At 45.8% G+C, this 25,819-nt stretch overlaps 1 protein-coding gene across 1 annotated transcript; it reads left to right on the forward strand.

The window, feature by feature from the left end:
- Positions 1–149: 149 nt before the first annotated feature.
- On the forward strand, positions 150–25,352 carry LANCL3 (LanC like 3). Its single transcript, XM_026047304.1, has 5 exons — positions 150–704; positions 20,986–21,109; positions 21,869–22,066; positions 23,825–24,032; positions 25,113–25,352. The coding sequence occupies exons 1-5, from the start codon at positions 150–152 to the stop codon at positions 25,270–25,272; spliced, it is 1,245 nt and encodes a 414-aa protein (XP_025903089.1). The 3' UTR covers positions 25,273–25,352.
- The last annotated feature ends 467 nt before the right edge of the window (positions 25,353–25,819 follow it).

The raw sequence follows: 25,819 nt of genomic DNA on the forward strand, positions 1-25,819 counted from the left end.
GAGGCGCCCCCTTCCCGCCCCCCTCCGCCGCCTTCCCTCCCTCTGCCCTTCCCGCCTCCCGGCGCTCCCTCCCTCCCTCTCCCTCCGCCTGCGCAGCCCCCGCTGCCGCCCGCTGCGCAGAGCGCCCGCCGCGCCGCGCCGGCCGGGGCATGGCGAGCCAGCGCTGCTTCGCCAACCGCTTCGATGACTACCAGGGCAGCCCGGCGGCGGGCAAGGAGGCGGCGGCGGCGGCCGGCAAGGAGGCGGCCGTGCCGCTCGTGACGGCCACCATCGAGCGCATCCTGCGCGAGCTGCCGCCGCTGGGCGCCTGCCAGGGCGGGCTGTACGGCGGCGTGGCCGGCGTGGCCTACATGCTCTACCACGTCGCGCAGTGCCCGCTCTTCGCGCCCTCGCGGGACGCCTACCTGCGGGCCGCCCGCCGCCTCGCGGACGCCTGCGTGCGCTACCAGGAGGGCGGCGGCGAGGCGGACGCCGACACCCGCGCCGCCTTCCTGCTGGGCGGCGCCGGCGTGTACGCCGTGGCGGCGCTCGTCTACGGCGCGCTGGGGCTGCCCGAGGCGGCGCGCGCGCTGGGCAAGTTCCGCGAGCTGTGCGAGCTCTGCGCGCCCCTCTCCTTCCTCGAGTGCGGCTCCGACGAGCTCTTCGTGGGCCGCGCCGGCTACCTGTGCGCCGCGCTCGTGCTCAAGCAGCGCCTGGGCGTGGAGGTGAGCGCGGCGGCGCGGCGCGGCGGAGGCCCGCGGGGTCCGGGGGGAGACGGGGCGCCGTGTCGCTCTGAACGCTTCGGAGCTGGGCGCCCCTGCGCGCGGAGGACGCGGCTGAGGATGCCGTGGGTCTCGGCGGGGAGGGGTGGCTGCCGCCGCCGGCTGCCCCCGGGGGTGGTTGATGCTGCCCGCGCCGTTTGCCGTGGTGATGTTGCGAGCGAGTGGCCCGGGCTGTATGCGAGCGGGCGTTCCTTAAACCGCGTTCCCGTTGCCTTGTCGTGTCCCATCTTTGTTTCCCCTGTTAGACACGGATTGCGAGTTCCAGTGCTTCTGGCATCGCTGCCTCCTGGGAGGAGAAGCGAATGCTACGAGTAAATAAATGCAGTAAAACCAAGGAGCTCTGCCCTATCCAATACCAGCCATTGCAGCTGGAGTCCAGGGAAATCCATTTATTGTAGATACCCATCTCGAAAGGGCAAGAAGGATGTTAAATCCATTGATTGTTTTTGACCAGCTTGCGCAAAAAAAAAAATTTACAGCCCGAAACAGTTGAAGTAGGAGATGTGCTAAGTGTCTCTTTGGCCAGGATTTTGTCGGAAGAAACAACTGTAAAGGGGTTGTGTTCTGGTGCGAGTGCCATAGCCATGCCTTTGCAGTCTGGCAGTGTTTTCTTGTCCTGTGGGGCGCATGGCTCTTTGTAGCTGCAGCCCGAGGGTCTTGCACAGAGCAGAGCGAGCAGCAGCACCGGCCTCAGGGGACGCATGGTCGTCCTCGTAGTGCGGGTTGCTCTGGTGCTTACGATGGCAGGGTGCACGCTGCCCGTAGGAGAGAGCACCCTGCTCCATCTCTTTCCCCCTCCTGTTGGTCTGACACCCTAGAAGCAGGTGTAATCTCCTGGTGCCTTCTGACCGCCCTTCCGAAGAAGGGAAGAGCCCTCCTCCCCGCTCGCCCGCTGGCTGAGGGTGTGAAGTCACACTTCAGCGCAGCGGTAAAGAGCTAAACTTCCCCACAGCCAAACACAGGTCTGCACGTGTTGTGGGCTCCCTTTGGCAGCTGGGTGTGAGGGCAGCGGTTTGGCATTTATTTTGACAGAGTCACAGCAGATGACAGTCGCTGGAATACCCTCAGTCCAAATCCTGTCTCCTCCTGCTGACGTTTTCTGCAGTAAGCCAGGCATCCTTTCCTAGCATTTGTTCTTGTTACCACATTGTAATTTTAAGTGTGTAGCGAAAGAGAGAAGCAAACTAATTATGACTGTTAAGTGCTAATAAAAATAACTTTTTTATTATTGATTTTAATAAAAAAACACTAGAACTTTTAATTAAAATACTTTAAGCCTAAAGTTTTTTTTCTCTTTTGCCCTTTGTAATAAAATAATGATCTAGAGCCATGTGTAGTCATAGCCAGGCAAAATCTGTATCCACTCATGAGAGTTCCTGTTCTAACCCAGAACTGCTTTAGTTAGCAGACTGCCAGGCCAGATCCTGCATCTTTTTACACTGGAAAAAAAGATGCCCAGAGCAGGTGCACGTCGTTTATTACTCAAGGTCAAACAGTAAGTGAGTTACGACCTAGAATAGCAGCGATGTCTTGTGACTGTAACGGCTAGAAAATGCCATCTCCTGTAATTTGATTGTGCACAGCCTCACCTGGATCACTGCAGTATGTTTCCTTCCTTGCCGTGTTCCTTTCCGAGGCTGCTGTGCAAACGTTTCCAGCACCAACTGAAATCCATCCCTTAGGTCAAACTGTGGTCACTGCAGTCTCTATGGCTGTCTTTTTTGATTGTTTGTTTCTTTGCTTGCTTGCTTGCTTGCTTTTTTCTTTCTCTGGATCATTAAATATATGAGAAATCGATTGCCCTTGAAAAGCAGTTTTGTGAACAAATTTTACAGTTTCTTTTGAGGGCTTCATGTCTTTTCTGGGCAGGGAAAAGAGGAGGCTGCCTTATTTCAGTAAATGCCAGGTTAGCTCAGCTCTCCTTCCCACGTTCTGCAGCTCTTTGCTCAGCAGTCTGGGTGTTTCAGAGCTTCTCCAGAAAGTTCACGGGCTGCCCAGAAAGATCCAGTCTGTTGAGCAGCATTGATCTCAGGTGAAGCCAGGATTCCCATTCCACTCATTTTCAGAGTTGGAGGCTAACGCAGCATTTTCTCCTGGTGAATATTGATTCGCTGGGGTGAATTGGAAGGCAGACGTTTGCATGAGTTACTTTTGCAGTTACTTTGGCGGGTGAGACTTGGTGGGACTTGCCATAGTCATGCACGAGGATGCTGTTTGTTAGGAAAGGTGTTTGTTTTGAGCTGCTTCTGCTACACTGTAATCAGTGCTTCCTGGAAAGAACCGGCTAAAATATTGTTTTGGCAGAAACAGTGTTTCCTTTTTATTTGTGACATATAAACAAGATGCATGTCCTTTAACGTTTGTGCTTTCCTTAGCCTCAGCGTTCTCCGTGTTCAGGGAAGTTTTGTCTTCCATTCTATCTTCTTTAGGTACATCTGATGCTTCTAATGTTACCTTCCACAAAGATGTTACAGGTGTTTAGCACAGCTTAGGTTTGCTTTTGGTAACTGACTGGTCCAGTGGGGTTGACTGTCTTCCACTAGCTTTATTTCAGTAAAAATGATGCAAAAAATGCAGAAAAAAAACATGCAGCACCCAACAGCAGGACACCACGTAGGAGGCAAAACAGTAAAAAGCAGCAAGGCAGCCCTGTGCTGTGGCTTCAGTGAAGGGGCAGTAGTTTTGAGTCACATCTCAGATGCTGTAAGAGACCCTTCCTTGCCTGTACCCAGAGGGCTGGTCTGCTGAACGAGCCCCCGAGGCAGCAACATAGTCAAAGCAGCCAGTTCCCTGCTCTGAGTAACTTACTGATTAACTCATCTCTGAGCGGAGTAAGTTTTCTGTCACTACCCATGTTTTCTACCCATATATTGGGTCACATGGTGCATGGAGAGGCTGCAGAAGGGCAGTGCTCTTCTGGAAGCCCTCGTGTGGCCATAGGGCCCTGCCAGGAAGCCTGTCTTCCCTGGCTGCCGTCTGTGACCAGAGCGTGTCACACAGGCCACAGCACAGACTCAACGTGAGATTTTGGCCATGCAGGATTTAAATGAGATACCAGTAATGATAAAAAGCTTTGGACCTTAGCCTACCTCTTTTAAATACACATGTACTCTTTTATCTGTGGTTTTCCAGACCACACACTTAGGCTAGATTTTTAATTAATTTGTTTAAATTGCTGAAATTAAATCAGGAGTTTGATTTTATTTTTTTTTTAATATAGAGGGAAACAAGGAGACTAATTTATATCTGTTTGGTTTTGGAAAGCACTATGAAACAGTCTGGGTCTAAATTTCAGAACTGCTCCATTTATCTTCAGTAGAATAACACAAACCTGTTTATATATTGTCTATTTATTTATTTATTTATTTATTTCATATGTATGCAGATTCTCAGCCTGAATAACCTAGAATGGTTGGCCCCATGGATTCAGTTCTGTACAGCAGAAGCTGAATATCCAACTGCAGAGACAGAGACTATACTAATATACTTTGGAGAATGTTGAATTGAAGTGTATTGTTTAACTAGCAATGGCAAGCATCATAACACAGACATTGCAGAGTCGATCCTGCCAGCATTGGGAGTTTAATGGACTCAAGTTTGTCTGTACACATGTATTTTACTGGAGAAGTAAGGACTTTGACAACTAATAGCTGAGGAGTGGTAGCAGTCTGCCATTCCTGTCTTCCCTAAGGACAGTCTCGTACAAAAGCTGTGTCAGGTTTCTCTGTACTTCTTTGTGCTGGTGTAAAAAAGATTTGCCTATGCAGTATCATCTTTTTGCTGACAAAGCAAGCGAAGCTGTGCAGAACCAAAGTTACAGCATCTCTGTTGAACAAAAGAGAGAGAGAGTCTTACCCAGGAGAATCTTCTGTACCCAAAATGAATCTCTCTGCCACCCCTAAACCCTTTAAATTTCACATTCTGGAAATTAACTCTTAACCCTGGACAGCTCAGGCATCCTCCTCGTCCCTGCGGAGAACTTTCAGGTCACACTTTTGGGTCTGTCAGCACCACTCCTTAGCCTACTGGAAGCACCTGTGTTCCACGCAAAGGGTCCTTCCCCCCTGCCTGGCAGCCAGGGCTGCCTCTGCAGCACTGCCGGGCTCGGGATTGAGATCTGAATTGCAAAAACCAGGGATCAGAATGGGGGTGGTTTTGTGGACACAGTGCTGCTCAGTCCTCTGGGCCTGGTGAGTGTATCTAGTGCCTCCTTTCTCCAAGCAGCCAGAGCCTTCAGAGCAGCTGGACTGAAGAACCAGGGAAGATCTCTGGTGGAGACGGAAGTTTTGGGGTGGCACCTAGTGCTACCCACAGCATTAGTCACTTAAGGTCAGTTTGATGCAATACAAGAAGTTTTTCAAATGTGCTGCCTTAATAATTTCTAGATTTTTATATTTTATGGTTTGTACATATGCCAACGATCCCTTTGATACAATTCTGTGTTTCATCAGCTTTCTCTGGTTTTTAGGTCTGTAGTGATTCAGGGCACGGTGTTTTTGACGTGATCTTCACAAAGGACATAGAGCTTCACCCCTGCAGTTGTGCAGTGCGTGTGTTGGAGTGCGTGAAAGGAGAGACAGTGAAGAAATGGAAAGAAATGAACTTGGAAAGAGACTGAAAAGAGAGGAGACTATAACAGTCAAGAACAGAATGAGAAAAAGGTAGAAGAGTAAGATACTGACAAAAAAAAATATAGAAATCTGGAAAGGAGTAATAGAATTCACAGTTAAATGGAAGAAAAACAGGAAATAACTTAGACCCTGGAGCAGGAGAGATTAAAAACCTTAAATTGGGTCCTCTGGCAAACTGGTGTGAGAGAGTGACTAATGGACTTGACTTAAGAGGAGCACTCAGCAGAAGATTCAGGGGCAGGGAGAAAGCAGCCTCAGGAAGGGCTAGAGGAGTAAATGCTGCATAGGCCGAGGAAAAACAATTTTTTGTCTGCTTAGTCTTTGCTTGTGGCACTTCAGCTACTGTATTTTCTTTGCATAGGTTTATATGTGTGTCTACTCACATAATGGTTGCCTTTATATCCAGTGCTTGATGATACCAAATGTAAAATTGTTTGATATTATATAGTTTCTTTCTCTAAGGCATAACTGAAATCACTACTTGATGTCTGGAAGTAAATATGGAGATTTCCTGAACATTTCTGTACTTATGACTTGTCCTAGTGTGTGCAGATACAGTAAGTTAGTAGGTAACCCAACCTGCAGTGCTGTTAGGAAACCTTACTTGTCAGACTAGCGAAAAAAAAAAGTAAAAGATGGAACTGCTCTGAAAGCAGAGAAGAACACAAGAGGTCAAGAACAGTTGCCAGTGAAAAAGTAACGTGTTCAGCACTTTGCAGCATTAAAATGGTGGGGTAAAATTAAGTCTTAAGTATCTTGGCAGTCATTTAATACTCATCATTAGGACGTTAGAAATGTAGGTAAACCAGTGCCCAGCTGTGCACCCCAAGTAGCAGGGCTCAAATACAGAAATGACGCCCTTCTCTCCTTCCACCTTCTTAAGACAGTCGGTCCTGCCTCCCCTGTCTGCTAATGCAGCTGGGCAGCCTCAAAACCAGCCCTTAGCTCTGTGACCAGCCGTGGGGAGAAGGCCGAGGAGGTGCCGGTGCCAGGGGCTGCTCTGAGCCCGGAGCGCAGCCCAGGCGAGGCCTGTGCTGCAAAGGGACCTCTTGCTTGTCAGCCAGCCCCACCATCGCCTCCCCCGCTTCGTGTCTGAAGCTGAGTTTGCTATGTGCAATCAGGGCACCGCTTCTGATGCGGCAGGTTGTCAGAATGCCTCTTGGTCCGGGCCCGTCAGGCGCTTCCTCAGCCTCGGACAAGCATGAGATTAAGCACTGAGTGCTGTTGCGTAACCTTCTGTCCCCTCCGCCACAACAGAGCGCGAGGAAAATACCCTGTCAGAAACAATCATTTCTTATCTGTATCCTAGGATTATTTCCAAGTAATAGTTACTGAACTGATTATTTTTTGTCCAGGAGCAGCAAGGCAAAATAATTAAAATAATTAAAATTGTCATTTCAGGCAAACATGATCAAGAAAAATCTTAATAGCAATCCAAGCTGTTACTGAGTCATTTGGTGTTTCTCAATTCAGAATATTACCATATCTGAGAGCAGACCCATAAATCTGTTTTTTTCAGCAGATCAGCATTCCTGAATCCCTCATTTTAAAGTGTTACTATCTCTTGATTCAGAACAGAGCATCACCACTGAGACAGAATGGGTATCAGAAAACAGAGTGGCCAAGGAAAAAAAAAAAAAAAAAAAAAAAAAGGAAGGTAGAGGTACTTTCCAGATGTTCAGGGCGTTTAGCTGTTTTGTGTGGCTGGTGTGTTCTTCACAGAAAACTTTGGTTTACTCACTGGCACAGAAATGTTTATGACGCTGAAGGATTAATTGTGAGAAGCATAATTGGTGACGGTGAGTTAGGGAAGTGCTGGCTGGATTTAGATTTAGGACTGTGCACGGTCTTGGCACAGGCTTTTCTAGTTGAACAGAAAGGTAACTTCATGTTTCCTCCAGGTCTTACTTCTTTTGTACAGTTGAGCGAGATGTTTGCATCTCACCCCAGCCTGACACTGACTCACATCTGCCTCGTGATGTGCCCTAATCCAGATCTTTTAATAGGCTGTTGCTACACAGCCGGGTATTTTAGGAAAGGCCAGCAAATAGGAGGAGTAGGTAGAGGTGAAGAATGCCAGGGAATCACTGAACCACAGGCTTTGTGCTGGCAAGGGCAAAATGGGAAGCTCCTGCAACTGGAGGAGCTTTGTTACTTAGTGCCAAATAGTTTCCCTTCCTTTCCGCCCTGAAGAAAACCGAGGGTAGGTCATTCTGCTCTGTAACACTACACGTGCCCTGATAGATTGAAGGACATCTATGCAGAACAGGGTTCCTCTGCTGAAGTACAGTTGGAACAGTGTGTGTGAGAAGACCGTGTTAAGTCATCCTTTTATCCATATTAGAAAAAAATGAGATCTAAAGGAGTGCATGCAGGTTAAGCCTCTGCTCTTCTTGTGATTTGCCTTGGTTGCTAATGTAAGAATGCAGGTTATAAGCACTTCTGTCACCACCAATTCTGTCTTGCAGCCTCGTGGTTGTCCCGGGAGGTCTTTGGGCTTCGTGAGGGATGTTTCATATGCTCTGGGACCCACCACCAGCACGAGGCTATGGAAGCCTATCCTTTTCTCTTTATAAATAACGTTTCTTATGGCTTCATTCAGCATCTCCAAAGGTGGTTTTCGGCTTTCCAGAAGTAAAGACTGTCCTGTAGAAAATAATACCGTGTGCAGAGATTGGAAACATCATCCTTGCCATGGACATTCATGAGTGTGTCATTTTCACTAAGGTTTTAATCTCTGCCATCTTCTCTTTGTAAAACTAACCCCTAATTTCTCAGTGTTTCTAACTGCCATCTCTATATTTTTGAGTATTACATCTCATTGCTTTAGTTTTGAAGGTTGAAGAATGGAATAAATCAAAATTGCAGTTATAATAGCAGTGGGTCCCAAAATACATGTTCCCAAAGGTAACTCTTTAAATCTAATGACATATAAGACAGTCCAATATGACATTGAGGAATATTCTTAATGACAGAGCAGCAAAACAATCTCCCTTCAGACTATTTAAATATTGAATAAATATTTGGGACTCCTCCCAAATCAAGTGAATATTGATTGGTTTGTAAATGTTGGTTTGTTTGTTCTTAATCTTGCAGAGCAGAAGCAGTCAGGAGCCATCTCCTACCAGGCTGCCATTTTTGTACAGAAGCATTTTGATGATAAAAATATCTGTGAATAATGCTTATGTAATTGCTACAAATTTCGCCAGAAGGGAAAACCTAGACAGAGTTATAGTAGGAGAGCATCGAGCCCGTTTTGCTTTTGGTCTCTAAAGATTACAGAACCGATAGTTTATTTTGGTGAACAAGTATTGTGGTTTTTTTTTTTTCAGTGAGGTAAGTTAAGTCAAATCAAATTCAGAGTTAAATCTGAAGATATTTAGAGCAGTAAATTCACACACACAGAGCCTCAGTGAGTTAATGTTTCCTCCTTGCTGTCAATCTTTGCTGTACCAGGGGATGGCAAAATTTTTCCCCCAGTGGCTAAGTATTAAGATTGACAAAATTGCTCCTAGCATTTGCAGACAAGTCTCCTGATGCTGAACAGCTTTAATATAAAAGAAATTTTAAAAAAACAACCCCAGACTTGGAGTGTGCTGTGATTGAAGGGCACCTTCAGAGTCTTGCGTCCCTGCAGCACTGAGTGTGTTAGTGAAAACGCCCGGATGATCCTATGATGTGGATTGTACTGCACAAGTACAGGAGGGCCAGAAATGCCCTAGCAATGCCAGGGGAAAAGTATTGCCTCAATTCACATGTTAATCAAGCACCTTGGATATCTCTTTGCCAGTAGTCCCATGTTATGTGAGACTAGGCTTGGATGTGGCAGGGGAAGGAGGCACCTGGAGAAGCTGAGCTATGGGCCAGAGGTGATAAAAGATTCTGGTTTCTGTGCACAGCCAGGACATCAGTCAAGTGCAGGGGCTTGGGGCAAGGTCCTTTTGTCATCTCCTCTCCCTCTTCCCTCCCTCCTTTCTTCCTTTCCTCCCTCCTTTCCACCTTCACTCTTTTTTTTCTCCCTCCCTCTTTTTTTTTCAAAAAAAATCCTTTTGCAGGGCATCCCCCAAAGTAGTCAGCAGCTGGAAACCCTTCCGTGTCCTCCTGAGGCCTCGAAATGAAGTTGCCCTAATCCAAAGGGCATCAGTGCACTGTAAACATACAGAATAAGACACCTGGCAGATTTAAATACCTGTAGTTTAACACCATAAGCTTGACTGGGAAGCACACCTTTTGCCATTCCTAGCTCCAGATCCTGCTTGCCACGTCTTCCTGTCTCTCACCTTCTCTGCACAGGGCTGTGGGGAATAGCCATGTGAAGCAACAAGTCCCTGGAAACGGAGCATGGGATTGAGCACTCCCGGGGGAGCTACAGCACGGGGTGCTTGGTAGCAGGAGGTGGTAGTGGTTCCTGTTAGTTGTTCACACAGCACTTGGAGACGTTCAGCTGCGAGGTAACAGCCAAGTGCACTCACGCAATGACTGTTGTCACTGCTGGTCATGGGGCGGCTGGTCTTGTGACGGCTCCTCCTCTTCCTTGGAGAACTCCTTGGAGTCACATCCAAGTCGTATCTGCAGGCCCGGCAGTCTCTTTTTCCTGAGGTGTGTTGGCTTTGCAGACTGTCACATCGGGGGGTGAGTTCTGCAAAGGGAAGATGGAATAACACTGTATTTTTTTATTTCAGGATCAAATGGTAAACTTTTAACAAAGCAAACAGTACCATTGTGGCCTCATCAGTCAGTGACTATGTTTTCCAGAGTGTGGCATCCCACGCTTCCTCGGGTTGATCCCGTCACCCTTATTCTGCCCTTGAAACATGGCACTATTGAATTCTAAGTGGCTGTCTGTATTTGAAGTGTGACTTGAATGCGAGCTGGCTTTGCAGGCGTGTTTAGAGACAACGAGAGAGGCACGGGGTGCCACTGGCAACTCTCGCCACTGGCAACTCTTGCTACTGTCCTTGCTTCAGGATTGGCTTTGTCCCTGGGCAGCCCTGGAAGGCAGCATGGAGATCCTTGGGCTCACTGCTGGCTGCTACCACCTTTGGGAGGGAGGTAATGTTCTCACGACTGAAAGGACTCGCTCTCCTTCATCTCCTTTCCCTCCGTTACTCTGTCAGCATTCTTCTGGTCGCTTAAGTTGATATTTCTACTCCGAGGCTTGTCGGCATGACACAAGCTGAGGATCATGCTGCCAACATGGAGCTTTCTGGAATTATCTTTGCTTGAAAGTGGGGCCGGTCCCACTTCAGAGTGACTTGCTTGTGCACCTGTGGCCTGCGAATGGTCCTGGCCTGTGGTTTAGCTCACTGAACCTTTGCAGGTAGCCACACTGCTCCTCAGCAGCCAAGCACTAGGCCTACCTCTAGGCATCAGGCGCCCTGTAAATGCCTACACTGTGCATATAAAGCAGCAGGACTGGGGAGAATTAAGAAGTCTTGCGAGACAAACAAGATCACTTGCTGGAAGTAACAGACTTAGGGAATTAGGGGCTGATGGAAGAACAGCGGCCACTATCTTGTTTACATTTGAATGAGGCTTTTGAGGCGGTGTCAAAGATGATCGTCCCTGGGAACCTGATTCGCGCTGCCTCGCATGAGGCCCTTGTTTGTGGAGTTCAAATTGGCTGGAAGGCTGTAAGCAAAGCCGAGCATAACTGCTAATAAAGGGTGCGAACTCAAACTAGGGAGATTGATGTAGGATTCAGCCTAATAGGTTATCTTCATTAATGCTCCAAAAGAGGCCATTTACTGGATAAGAACGACTTAGGCTTTCAGACGGAGACAAGTGCCAAATTCGCTACACAGGCAGAGGAGAAGTAAGAAGACAGTTCAAGAGATTAAAAAAAAGAGCTAAAATGAAGTCTATTTTTAGCAATGTGAGTACATGTATCTGGGGAGAATTACCTACAATACTTATGCTCTGTGCTAGGAAGAATCTGAGAGCCAAGCACTGAGGAGCATGAGAGGGCCAGAGTTACTCGTGTGTCTAATTCATGTGAGTGTTAACATATGCTCTACATAGCTCTTGCATTGCAGCTTGCACATCTGGATGTAACGTGATAGCTCATCAGAGTGCTACACTTTGATGTAAATCAGCATCCCCGGTTTCCTTGCATTTATTCTGCCTGGGAAGGAAGTGCTCTTAAAAATGAAGTGCTGATCAGCCAGTCCTGATAGGGGACCATGCAATGCAGCACCGAGGAGGCCAGTGGAGTTTGGACTGCCTGCACAGATGCACCATCCCACAGAAACATCATGGTTTCCCACTGTGCTTCTCTTCAGATCTTCCCATTGCCTAAAATCTATTCTAGATGCCCAAGTCCAAAAGTTTTATCATCAAAATTTTGTCTTGCTGCTGCCTAAGGTTGGAGGTGCAGATGTCCAAGGCAAGTCTCCCTCCTGCGGCATTGGTTGAAATTGCTTGAGTAAAATACTCAAATGTGCTGTTTTCAGGGCCTGAAGGGAAGTGCCCAAAACTCCAGGCTCTAAAGTCATTCAGTTTCTCTGTCACCCACGTGTGTTACCTAAAGCACCACCATGGACATCATCTGTACAGACAAATACGCCTGCACATTGCACACTGCTTGTGTGCGGTGAGGAGCTGGTTCCTCGCAGCCGTCCACGAGCAGAATCTTCTTGCAAACTGCAGGCTCACAATCTGCGGGCGAGTGGGACACGTCTTCAAATAGCAGGAGTCTGGGGACTAACTACTACTCACATCAGACCAGAGACATGGATCTGTATTCCCCATATCGACCTGAGTGCCCCACTCTTTGGGCAGTAAGAAACCTACTGCTGTGATGAGAGAGTAACCTGAGCTGTTGGTGTTTCAGTTTGGGTAGAAGAGGACAAAATGGAATGAAAGTTTTGCCTGTGACTGTCCTCTGAGCCACTGCCCTCCTCTCCCATGATCTCCTTTCTTTTTTTCCCTTCTGTCATAAGGCTTAGAGAAGGCATATTTAGTTCTTATTTAGTTTACTAATCTTATGAATGAAGTGTGCTCACTTGCAGAGAGAGAGAGGAGGTGAATATCTGCAAAGCAAGCCTAAAGGCGTTGCAGTTAGACTAGAAGTTGCTGCATGGGGAAGATAAGAGAACTGGATGCTGATGACGGGTGAGTAATTCAGTACTTTTAACATAAGCAGAAGAAAACCATAAGACTGCCTCATGGCATATAGCAAAAAAATGTGTCTTCTTTTGCTTTGAAAGTAGCTGGCATATTTTGTGAGTTGCAGCCAAGTAAACAATGCTAAACATAACACTGAGGAAGCCAAAAAAAGGGAGAACAAATAACTGTTCAAACAAATAAGGCAGAGACTTCATAAATAAATGGATGTACTTTGGCTTGCACTGTAATATTTGATCAGTTAAAAAGTTGTAATATGTTTTTGACTGGTATGCTCCAACCGTAAGGCCATAGACCTTAAAGAAAAAAAAACATGCCCTGAAAAACAGTGGAAATTTGACGTGGACACTACAGTCAAGGCATATCTGCATCCATGAACCTGAACCAAGACTTAAGAGAACAGCTTGAACAACAAATTAATTCTTTTTGTTAAAATGGATAGCAAATGCAGTAAATAAAGTAGTTTTGTCTTTGTCCAGTATATTTTGATGTCAGGTATTTAAAAGCCAATCTGTCATTTTGTTCCTTGGTTTTTAGTATCTTGTACAATGTATTTGCAGAGTAAGTAGCTTTGCCGTAAGAGCGATGGATCCCGTCTCAGAAGAAATATAAACCTTAATTTGGAAATCTGGCTTCAAGGCAGCAGTGACTCATACCTGCGCTGAAATCAGTGAGCTCCTTTCATTTAGAGACGGAGGAAGGAATATTGGGCAGCTTGTTATGGGAAATAATCTTCTTCAAAATATTAATTGATGTCAAGCAAAATTCCTCCAGGAGTTCCAGGAAGGTCTCCTGCTTGCTTACAAACCTAGCTTTATTCATGGACTGTGCATATCCTTGGATTGAAGCACAGAAAATTGCTTTACTGAGTAGGACTTAAAATGTTAGCGTGTATGACTTGAGATGTGGAAGTGAAGGCATGAGCTCTGCCCTCACTGAGGAGTTGAGTGTTGACTCTAATGTATTTTTTAGGTTTCTCTAATCAGCTTCAGAAAGCAGGGTCAGCACTTTACCCTGCCAAGGGAACCGTATTCTTGTAGTCTCGGTATTAGAGGCTAATCTCAGGACAAAATTAACAGTGGTCTCAGAGGACCGCGAACCTGCTCGACAGCGTTACTGGCAAGACGTGGGGCTACAGTAATTTGGAAGAGTAATTACACGGCATAGCAAACCTGGTTTATTGATCTAATTACTAGAGTGAATTTTTGAAGTCCATTCCTGGGGGTCATGAAATTGCTTCTTTTTCTTTTATCTATGTTAAGACTGATACTAGATGAGCCAGTAAAATCTCCAGCTCTTCTATAATACTTGCTAGGAATTACATTCCCCAAGTCAAGACCCATTCAGGTCAATGAGGACTTTGATATTAAAAGCTGCATGAATGATTTAACAAGTGAATTGACTTTGACAAAACGGAAAAATAGATGCTGGAAGGGACTGTGCGGCTCCATTCCATCACTCCGAGTGATTAAGATGACAGAATTACTTAAGATGAGTTGCACTACAGATGTGCTTAAAGATACTGTCAAACAGATAGCAATCCATCTTTCTCAGTCTCTATCATGTACATTTTTTGTATTGTGTGGCATAGTTTCTTCCATTGTAATCTCTTGTTTCCATTCTGCTTTTCCTTGATCTTACTCAAGCAACATACCCACTTGTTTGTTGTTGAAACAAGTGCAGCTTCACTGACATACACAACTGCACAACTGATATATGCTGCAAGCGGTGCCTGTGACAACCCCCAAGGAGGCCCTCGAGCCCGAGAGACCATGCGGGCTTCATGCAGTCAGTCAGTCATAGAGATACTGCTGTGAAGGGTGCAGTAGAAGACCCTGTAACCATAGGAGTCTGCCATGTGCAGGCTGCTTATGCTCTTCTCCAGGCCAGCTCCAGGCTGAATTTGTGTGTGCAGACCATTCTCTTCTGTCACAGATAATTAGCACTGACCTCAGGGACCAAGAGCTCTTTTATTCTTCATCTTCCTCCCCCTCTTTCCCTCCTATTCCTCTCTCCCAGGAACCGTTATACCAGTAAGTTTCTGTTTTGTGGCACCTTTGCCAGTGTAATTTTCATTGGCATCTTTCACAGGAGCCCCCAGCTGCCCTTCAAATCCAAGGCCAGAAACAGTAGAACTGCAGAGCACAGAGCCTCTGAGAGATCGCTGCAGGAGTGAAGTTCTGTAAAATCAGATCTCAGAAAGGATGCACTAGGTTGTCTGTTGTCCCTTGTTCTTCTTAACCAAACACTAACAAACTGATCCTGTCCAGGCAGACCTGCCTAAGCTGCCATAGGAAATGACAGTGTCCAAGTAAGCTGCACTTGAATCACTTTAAGTTGAGACCAAGGGCAGTGCCAGGGCTCCTGCATGTTTGGGAGCGCTCTGCCATCCACGGTACAAAGTGTTAGTCTTTTGCAGCGAGGACTGTGTCTCATGAATCCTCTCTCCTGCTGCATGGCAGAGTTGTTGATGGCTCTTATGCCTAGGTTATAAGCACTGCACATACCACGGCAGCTCTGCCACAAGAAGAAACATCTGTGGAGAACATGAGGGCAAGGATTCCCCTCACAGGAGCCAGCAGACCTGCTGTTACGGGCAAGTAAGCTGATCCAAATGCATTGGTAGAGCATATGTTGCTTGCTTGCCGGCGTAGGAGATGGGATGGGATGCTGGGGCAGCACAGCCCCAACACACCAGGCCGCCAGTTGCTCGGTGCAGGGTGCATCGTGTCCAGCCTGGAAGGTGTATGGGCACGTAATGAAACATGGCCAAGAAGGCTGGCAGAGCACACGAGAGCTCTCCCATCAGCATGGGGCTGCAGCTTGGCGCGAGTCCACGGCAAGCCTCATGTGCTGATGCACTTTCTGACTGAGGCCAAAGCCAGGGAAAGGGTTTCCCACTGATGAAGAGGCTGTTCCATGAATAACCTTCCTCTTGTTTACGCAGGGAGCACACACAGAAGGGAGGCAATTTCTAAGCAGCACCAATCTGTGCTCATTTGTAGCTGTCATAAACTGCAGCGATGTCTGGAGGAGGCCGGGTCCAAGAAAGGACTTGGGTAGCAGGCAGGGGACCACCAATATTATCCATTCTGGGCAGATGCCAGAATCTCTTCCCCAGGAATGGCTTGGCCATAGCTTGTGAGCATGACCAGTAATAATAAAGAAGGAAAACAATTTAGCTTCTCTGTTGAAGAAATTTTGGATAGAATTCAGTAAGGTAAAATTAGTCCTCTCTGAAGTGTATAGCTTATTTAATTGTAAATCTTATCTGTATCATTTTTAAATACACTAATTAATTCAGAATCACAAACTGGTTAAGATTGGAAGGGACCTCTAGAGATCATCCAGTCCAACCCCCTGCTCCAGCAGGGACAGCCAGAGCACGGGGCACAGGGCGGCATCCAGGCGGGTTGGGAAGATCTCCAGAGAAGGAGACTCCACAGCCTCCCTGGGCAGCCTGTGCCAGGGCTCGGGCACCCTCACAGGGAAGTTCTTTGCACGCAGATGGAGCTTCCTGTTACCCCTTGTCCTGTCACTGGCCACCACTGAGAAGAATTTGGCCCCTTCCTCCCTGCATTCTCCCCTTAGGCATTTGTATCTTTATCAGATCCCCTCTCAGTCTTCTCTTTAGGCTGACCAGGCCCAGGTCTTCCCTCACTAGAGAGATGTTCGAGTCCCTGGGTCATCTTCATAACTGCATTTGTCTGCCAACATTAAGTCCTTGGCTCTGTGTTCCGAGGAGACTCTAATGCCCCGCTAGGAGGGACGGGACAGCAGTGCAGCGGGTGGGCAGGAGGCGCTCGGGAGAACAGGAAGGAGCTGCTGCTCTGTGGCCGTGCTCTGCCTGCGCGTCCTGCAGCGGTGCTAACACATCGTCAAAGGGAACCGAAGCGGTGCCTTTCCTGGTGATGTTACAGCGTGACGCCTGTTGGGTATGAAATGGTACCGTCCCTAGTTCGGGGAATAACTTTATTCCTCAAACAAAGTTTCCAGGACAGCTAAAAAGCTCATTAAAGGTGGCCTTGACCTTGCCTGGCTGGAATGCAGCCAGCTGCACAGTCTTCTGCAACCCAGTTCTGAATATTATGCCTAATTCCCAGGCTCCCTCTGCTGGCTTTCTGGAATATGGCGCTAGTGACACAGCTTCCCTTAGCTCTTCTAGACTGACCCCTTTTCTGTCAGCTTGTTTGTGATACTCTTTACAGCACGACAAAAAGCTTCAGATCAGGGATCAGCCTCAGAAAAGGGATCAAATTCACGTAAGTGACTTTTCAGAAGTGCCTCAGGGAGAGGGCTGATGTATTAATGTATATTCAAAAGATTCTATCTGCACAGAAGGCTTTCTCCCTCATAAAGTAAGTGTACGTGTTGCCTCCGAAAACTACTTTTATGTGCAGAAAACATGTAATATTCATCTATAAGTAGATACTATAAGCAGATACGCTCCAATGCCTTCTGTTACATACGTTCAGGAAAGATTTGTTAGAAACAAATCTAAATCTCTGAACTCAAAGTTTGCAATCTGCAAATCCATCCGATATGAATATGCAGCTTTATGTAGCCATGCTTTTCAAAAGGTAGATGATGATGCCAGGGATTAGTAGCCAGCATTCCGAGGAATGATAAAGCACTGCAAACTCTACTGTAGTGAGACGCAAAGAAGACTGAGTTCTGCTTCCTTCTGCCTAATCCTCAAGGTCAAACTGGCTGCCTGCAATTTGGAAGACGCAAATTTTTGGAAGATGCAACCAAGGCTTAACGTTGGTATAAACGGTAGATTATGAACTCCCTCTTGATGGGTGAAAAGGAGCTGGGAAATCACTTACTTGCAGCTAAACAGTCCCGGGCTGCAAAAGGCTCACAGCAAAAAAAGCACAATGTTCCGTGGTTATAGGCACAGCCCATCCTAGCTGTTTTTTATCAGGGATTTACTGACCACCGGGCAGTAAATAATTCACAAATTTGTGGGATGCTGTAGAGGAAGGCGGCACATGGTCCGGAGTGACACGCAAGGAAAAGGGAGAGACGGTGGACACAGCCCTAGCGGCGCCCGTGGCTCTACGTGGGGCTCCTGGGGGCAGTGCGAACCTAATGCAAACACCAAGGGCTGCGGCGCTCCCAAGGTGTTGTGCTTAACACGGAAGATACGTGGGAATGCAGCTGCCACCAATGCAAACAGAGGAGCTTTTCAGCAGCAGGCAGCATCGCTGGGCAGTGCAGGAAAGCAGGAAATAATTCCGGCAACCACCCGAAATGGAGACGGCAGGGGAGGTGTAAAATCCTCTGCGTAAGGTCTTCTGAACTGGGAGTTAGTGAAGACACCAAAATGAACAAACACTTCAGTGACAGGTTGGGGCATCTTTAAAAGCACCAAAGGAGATTGCTGAAAGTAAAATGACCGGCAATATGAGATGTCTTGGTGTCAGTAGTCTTTTGGATTAGTATTGATATAACGAAGAACAGTTTTGCCTACTATGTAGCCAATTCATATTAAATAATAGTAAACAAATTTCTCAGATACCCAGAGATCTCAAGCATGATTTTTTTCCTGACTGCTATATTTTATTATAGGCTTTATTCTCCATATGAGAAACATCTCACAAGTTTCACCAGAGGATGCGGTATCAATAAGTAGTTTTTCCTTTCAGCCTCTTTCTTTGCTCTTCCTAATTAAACATCCAGCTTCAGTAATTCTCTGGGGCAAGGAGGAATTGTGACTACAACGAAGTGAAAATGAGCATTAGGGGCCCAAGCAGCCCTAGGTCTGCTTTGCACTACTGCAGTGGGAAAAAATGAAAGAAATCTTGCAAAGTTTTATCCGAGACTTTGCTGAAATGAAATGTAGCCACCCAAAGGGGATCTGAAATGTGATATCTAATCATTAAACCTTTAGAAGGCCACTAATAACCAGCATCTCTATTCTCAGTGAACCAGTTACTGGAATAAGAGGTAAATAAAAGTCTTTCATATCAAAATGTTTTGGAAAAGGAGGCAGCAGCCTTCACTGTCTGTGGAGCCAGGTGCTTGTAAGAAATGTTTGGAGTCCTCACAGATGTTTGGAGTCAAAGCAGGGCTCAGTGGTAAGAGAGAGAGGGTTATTTTAACAGAAAAAGATAAAATTCATTTCCGTTTTCTTTTTATTGATCTGGAAATGTCTCAAGATGGATTGATTTTAGTCATGCCTTTTAACTGCAATTTGAATGGTCAAGCTAGAAACCTTGATTTAAGCAATCAGTTTGCAATTAGATTTGCATTTAGGCTTTTTGCATTTTGGGAAGGAGGTGATATAAAACAACATATAATAAATAATAAATAATGAATAATAAATAATAAATAGAGAACAGTTTCTTTATGCCAAGAAATACACTAGAATACACTAATTTCTTTATGCCAAGAAATACAGTAGAAAGAATACACTATGTATACACTTAAGTAATCATGGAGCTTAGTATCTTTAAGTGTTACAGAGCCTAAAGCTTAACTTTGTACACTTGTATTAAAAATAGTGAATGATGCATTCCTTTGTATGTGTCACTACATTACTTCGTAGTGTATAAAGGTGGATTTTGGTAGAAATAAGGGTCCATTTAAAATACACACATCAGCATTTTAAAGGGCTCCTGAAGTCAATTAAAAATTAAATGTGATGAACATAAAAATAAGTTTATCCATGATTTTTATTGAAAGCTAGTTGATTTCTAAAATGGAGGAACCATAACACACAGAAAATGAACCAATATTTTTTTTCCAATCCTTGCTTTTCAGAATTACAACTAGAAGATATTACTCTTTGCATTTATTTTTAAAGATTTTTAAATCTTACTAATCCTTTTACACAGTATATGATTTGGAGGATTAGATTCAGGACTGCAAAACTATGAAATCAGAACCCTAAAGAGAATGCAGTGTCTGCCACCAGCAGTCTGTGATTTGCTCACTTGCTTAGAAATTAAACTACCTTTGTAAATTCAGTGAAGCTAAAACAATTCATTTAAAATTGATGAAAAATGAGTAGAGTCTTAGCAACTTGTTTACTTCTATTGCAGGGAAATTACAGATCATTTATCAAGACCAGAACTAGGTTGTCCTCCAAGTTGTCCGAGTATTGTCATCATCTGGAGTAACTATAACGAAAGGCGTTGCTATCAGGGAGCAAGATGAGAGAGGCAAAGAACATTTTTCATAGGGAAGTTCCAAGTGGTATTAATTATTTGTAGCATCTTTTCTCTGTCGAACAAGAGTATATAGCTGATAATAAGCATTCCCACCATATTTAATGCTGAAGATGTTTTTTAATCTTAGAGAAGTAATTGAAAGTCCTCTGAAAATATAAATTATATTTTCAAAGGAAATGTGTTCAGAAATGTTTTATAGACATGCTCTTGACATTCGGGTTAGTTTTAAGACAGCTATTTGTCTCATCAAAGCTATTTATTCAGCCTTCTTTCCTGCCTTATTTGGACTTTTCTTTCTCAATTCTCTTTTTCTTTTCTTGCGTTTTCTTTTTCTCTTCAAAATACTGCTCTCATACTGGTTGTCCCTCAAGCCAAAAACACAACCACAGGTGACTGACGTAATGAGGGTGGGTGACATGCGGTGGTGGCTGACACAGGGAAGTTGCTGATGGGGCAGTGCAGAGCGAAGCACAACCCTCGTAGCTGACGCCTGCAAAACAGATTCTGTGTTCAGTGCTTCAAGCCAGCCACTCAAACAAGTTCATGGCTGGTGAAATACAGGATTTGTCAATCCCGTTAACCTTCTGGCACCTCGGAAAGTGGTGCCCTTAGATGTCTTATTTAGGACTCCCATTCAAACAAAGGCATTTGACCTTTTCACGGTGATGACGTTCAACAAATGTAACTGGCTTCTGTTCCTACAAGTCTGCCTTCTGCATCATTTTCATTAGCATTTTCCAAAGTAAGAATGCCTGATTTTTTATTCAATAGCGAGCTATCTCTAAAGCCAAATATTTAGTATTTATATAGAACAGAACACACCATTTTTTCTTTTTTGGAAGAACAACTGTGCTCTTCAGTAGGTCCTGATAAAGCCCATAACATTGACACTTTTCCTAAGCCCATCCCTGCTGCATGTTCCTAATCTCTGTCCGTGCAGCCTCCGGGCTGTTGCTGTGCGGCGCGACTGGTGCTCGCGGTCGCTGTCACTGCCGCCGTGAGGTGGCGAGGGAAGGGCGGGACCGTCTCAGCGGGCTCCTCTCAGCCCATCTGCGCGGCCGGAGATTTGACACGGGCCTTCCCGAGACGGGCTGAAGCTCTGTTTTGAGAAACATTATGGGAATTTATTGTGTTATGTAAGGGAGTTTTAATAGTGGGGTGTGTTATGGCACGCTCCCGTGGTTAAAGGCGTTACTTTATCTTTCACACCAGGAGAAGAGCAGAAGTCTGGAAGACGTCTTAAAAAGAAATTATAATGGACTTTGTGTTTGTTTTGATGGTTCTGTCTAGGTATTGACTCCAGCACAGATAAAATCCATTTGCCTGGCCATATTAGAGTCGGGAAAGCAATATGCAGTGAAAAAGAGGAAGCCATTCCCGCTCATGTACTCCTACTACGGGACGGAGTATCTGGGTGAGTAGAAATGAGCAACTGCATCTTAGTGATGCAGCGCTCCGATGCTTCGGCAGCAAACGCTTTGGAGAGAAACTGTATAAAACATCCTGTGTGGGATGGATTGCTACTGAGTTGGGACCCATTCCTTTCTTTTCCTCAAAGTAGTGTTTCTAGCCATGTTTTTCCCTGAGGGGAGAACAGGGCTCCAGCTGGTCAGCCCCCACCGGCCAGGAGCAGCTTAGCACATAGTTGGAGCTCATCTGAGGCACTGGTGACACATCATGGAGCACGTGGGGTCCTCGAGGTGCAGGATCACAGCGCAGGAGGCACGAGATGGGTTTGCAGACGTTAGTGCAGTCTCTGGCAGGGGAAAGGACAGAGAAGTGACCTGCTGACCAGAGAGTGTGATCCTGCTCCACAGACGCTGGCAGGGGCAGACAATTCTTGCCCTGCACTTCAGGTTGCAGCTAGTTGTTGTGCTAGTAAATGGAAACATCTTTTGTGGTCCAGGTTCAATTTAGCTTCAACGAAGACCTCAGAGTAATGAACACAGTTCTGTGCCTAGAAAATGAAATATCTTTCAGTTGAGACACAGTTCAGCTTCATGACTCAAGTCACTTATAGGGAGAGCAGACAAACTCCATGTGAAATTTTTGCTTAATTGGAGGAGTGGAAAAGGCAGAGGTGGTACCAAATCATAGTGGCATGTACCTAAAATACGTCAGGACACAGAACCCAATTGTACCCTCCCTTTCTCCCTGCTGCTGTTCTTTCCAGGCGCAGCACATGGGCTTTCGTCAATCCTCCAGATGCTGCTCTCCTATTACGAGTACCTCCAGCCAGCAGATCAGGAGCTCGTGTGGCAGAGCGTTGACTTCCTCATGGACCAGGAGCAGAACAGCAACTGGCCGCCGGAGCTGGGAGAGACGATTGAGCGGGAGAACGAGCTTGTCCACTGGTGCCATGGAGCTCCAGGTCCTTCTCAAACTGATGCTATGAAATAGGCAGATGCCGATCATGTTGGTTTTCCACATTAGGTGATTCCATGTACAAGATAAGCCAGGTTAAATGTGTCTGATTTTGACAGTTTATGGGGAGCAGGCAGATTTTTTTCCCCCTTGCAGTTAGGAGTGATTTATGTCTTGCTGAAGCAGCTGCAAGGGCAGACTTTAAAAGGCTGCGTGATCAGAGCTCAGTGAGCTCTGCCCGGTGCCTTGGCGTGAGCTGCATGTTCCGCGCTCTTGCTCCCTGGAGTGACAAGCCTTTGAAGAATGGCACAGGTGAGTTGAAAGGGAGCATCTGACCAGGTGGAAAAATTGTGAACAAAGCTACACAGGTGCAGAGACAGCCATGAGTTGTGGGAAGGCCTTCAGAAGAGTTCCTGCCCCCCACACTTATCAAAATGCAGGTTTACACCTGCAGGTATTACATAGATAAAGCAGAAATCAGACCCTAGAGGAGGGTTTGTAGTAGCATGAGCCTTTTTTTTTTTTTTTTTTTTCCTGAAATGTACCCATATGCAACTGCTTTTGAGACAGAAGAAGAGTTCTTAGTTTGGGTTGATGAACCAAGGGCGATGTCTTACATGATCAAAATGTAATTCTGTACCCAAGTGATTGTGGCAACCACTGCTGCATATTGAGACAGTGTTTTGCTGCTGGGCGGAATTTTGTGGCTAACGAGTCATGATTCTTTAACCTGAACCCCACGGGTTGCAGGAAAGCCGACTTCTTCTGAAGGGTGTTGCCGAGCATCAGTGCATTGCTATTAAAGATGCTCCTTTTAAATTACAAAAGGTACCTCACTGTACTAATTGTTCATTCTGCTGGTGCTTTATCTTTTTCTTGGTATGATTAATGAACAAGCTTCTTGCTTGTTCCACTCTGAATGGAAATCAGTTTTTGCATATTGATTTTTTTTAAATTATTTTTAAGAGAAGGAAACTCAACTTGTGGGAGAGCTGGACTAGTGATGAAACGTGGGGGGAGAAGCCCTCGTCCTCGTATCTTGAGAGTGGCCTTGGCCTGGGTTTAAGTTACTGCCGGCGAAAGCAGTGAGACTGAACCAAGGAGACAAAACCCCAAAGGCTATAAAGAAGTTATTATAGAAGAGGCATTTTACAGCTATTTAAATTCATTAAATGTTATTTTTCTCTCCTATAAAATTTACTCTTGACTGCGGGTAATAAAACTCAGGTAGGTTACAAGAACATTTTTCAGCTGCTCCAGTGCGTGTTCAAACCACAATTGAACATTTCCTAAGGGGTTTGAGTTGGCTTTATTTCATATGAATTTCTTAACATTACATTGTGCAGCTGCGCAATTTTGGTTTGGGGGAATTATGATTAATATATTTGAATCCTTTCTTAAATAAGTGAAGGAACAAGAATTCAAAACCAGTAGTAGACAGTGCTAAGTGCTTGCTGTTTTAAAGGCAAAAAATGCAACTTAAATTGCTGAAGGACTGGGAAAGTTACAGTAAACCCTGAAATTAAGTTAGACACTGAGAGGATTGAAAGTGCTGTTGTTAAAGACAGTGGCTGAGTTTATCTTACTGCATGCTTTGAGTGTAGCAGATAGCATCTGCCCCTATCTAGCACATAGACTTGTAATACACGCACATATAGGGCACGAGGCCGCATTTTTTTGTGTGTTAATCTTGCAATTTATTATGCATTCTTTTAAGCTCCTGGCTGTGCTTATTATAAAGGACAATTTCTCTGCTGTCTCCTAGGCATTGCATACCTGTTTGCCAAAGCTTACCTGGTGTCCAAGAAGCCCCAGTACCTGGACACTTGCATCCGCTGCGGGGAGCTGACTTGGCAGAAAGGCCTGTTGAAGAAGGGACCAGGGATCTGCCATGGGGTGGCCGGCAGTGCCTATGTGTTCCTGCTCCTGTACCGGCTCACTGGCAACTCCAAATACATTTACAGGGCACAAAAGTTAGTTCCTTCCTACCCTTCTGCATGCAGGGTGGTAATCCTGAGTTTCAGGAGCATTTGAGGGGCTGCTGCTAGTCTGTGATCACAGCGCTCTGATGAAACACAGAGGTTTAAACCTCTCGTGTGATCCTGTTTCTTGGAAGTGGAGTCTGAGTCGTGGGGCAAATGCACTTTGCAGAGTGCCCCAAAGTTCTGGTTCGGGGCTGCCCCAAGTTTGATTTCAGTTGGTTTCAACTCCCTTCCTGCCCAGAAGCCTGGGATTTTTCTAAGGGAAATCTGAGTGGGTTGGTGGAAAGCAGTGTTGCACCTCCAGGTCTCCTTGTATTGGGAGGTCAAAAAGCTACCAAGTTACATACCCAAGTCGAGGAGTGGGATAAAATGAGCTGTTGTTTATTATAGTAATTCATTTTGATTTTCAGAGCATTTGACATTGTCCCTATAAAAGTGGAAAACAAGGAAATAAACACAGCTCTCACCCTAGTCTTAACCAGATGAGCCTTGTGCTGCTCATCTTGCTTCAGTAATTATGCCATATTGCAGCAGATAACTTCTTTAATTTATATTTCTGTGATTTACTTTACATGTTCAGAATGATGGTATTCAGTCTTCATAACTGTTTTTCTTTCAGCACAGAATAATGAGGATAAATGGTGTGGTAATTAGGGAGACTTCTTTTCAGCCCAATGTTTTACAGGAAGAAGATTTCATTTTAGTTATTTCAGCATTACACAATTAGTTACATCAATACAAAACATTGCCTGAATTCCACTAAAGTGATAACCGGTCTAAGAGTTATCAATAAGTTAAACAAATGTTTAATGAGATGTATTATAGAGACATAGAGAAGAAGTTTATAGCTCTTAAGGAAGCATGTGCAGATTGCAGAGGTCCTGCTCGTCTTGAGCTAATGATGTCAGTTTAGTGTGGAAGCCAGCGCAAATCCGCAGGTAAGGTTAAATAACAAACATCCTATTTTTTTCAGTTGCTCACAGTACTGAAGCGATGCTTTCAAACGACGAGCAAGCGGATACCCAGGGATGCCAAGCGCTGAGAAGCTTCCTTTGCTTTTCTGTTGCCTAGGTTCGCAGAGTTCCTGTTCACGGAGGAGTTCAAGGCTGGCTCGCGGGCGCTGGAGAGCGTGTACAGTTTGTACGAAGGCTTCTCGGGGACTGTGTGTTTCCTGACCGACCTGCTGCAGCCCAACCAGGCCGAGTTCCCGCTCTTCAGCGTCTTCGTGTAGCGGGCGGCAGGCGGCGAGGCCGCGGCCGCTTCCCCCGCCCGCCCGGAGAGGTTCTTTGCAAAACAAGCCCGTGGCACCACAAACGCCAGCCTTAATGTCGCGGGGGGCAGGCGAAACGGGAGACACCCGGGGGCTGGGGAGGGAGGCGTGGGGGGGGGACGAGGATAAGATAAAACACGGTTCTGTGGAAAAAAAAGGGGGGGGGGAGGGGAATGACTGATGGGGGGCGATATTTAGCTGTGATGAGAAGCAAAATTCTTCTAATTACTCAAGGGAGAGAGAAAGGGGCATTATGTAACTTTTAATGTGGTGATTACACAGGGAGGGGAAAAAAAAAAAAAGGCGAGATAGACTTATAGGAACATTCAAAGAAAAAAAAGCAAAGTGATCTATTCCGTGGGTTTTAAGAAGAGACCTGAGGAAAGAAATCTTTACGCAGCAGCGCACGGGCAGAAGGAGGGTGGCCTAGATATGTCACTGCGCTGCACAAACGCAGAAGCTGCGACTTGCTACGTCAGCCCCATTTGCTAGTACTAGAGACGTGGTA

The sequence above is a fragment of the Nothoprocta perdicaria genome, unplaced genomic scaffold (assembly GCF_003342845.1).
Source record: "Nothoprocta perdicaria isolate Ctin4 unplaced genomic scaffold, notPer1 scaffold_49, whole genome shotgun sequence".
Taxonomy (NCBI): domain Eukaryota; kingdom Metazoa; phylum Chordata; class Aves; order Tinamiformes; family Tinamidae; genus Nothoprocta; species Nothoprocta perdicaria.

Bases quoted from the DNA above. Each gene is read 5' to 3' on its own strand.
- LANCL3 (XM_026047304.1), top strand. From the start codon at position 150: ATGGCGAGCCAGCGCTGCTTCGCCAACCGCTTCGATGACTACCAGGGC. The intron at 21,110-21,868 runs GTGAGTAGAAAT...TGTTCTTTCCAG, and splicing joins CTACGGGACGGAGTATCTGG to GCGCAGCACATGGGCTTTCG. The intron at 24,033-25,112 runs GTTAGTTCCTTC...TCTGTTGCCTAG, and splicing joins TACATTTACAGGGCACAAAA to GTTCGCAGAGTTCCTGTTCA.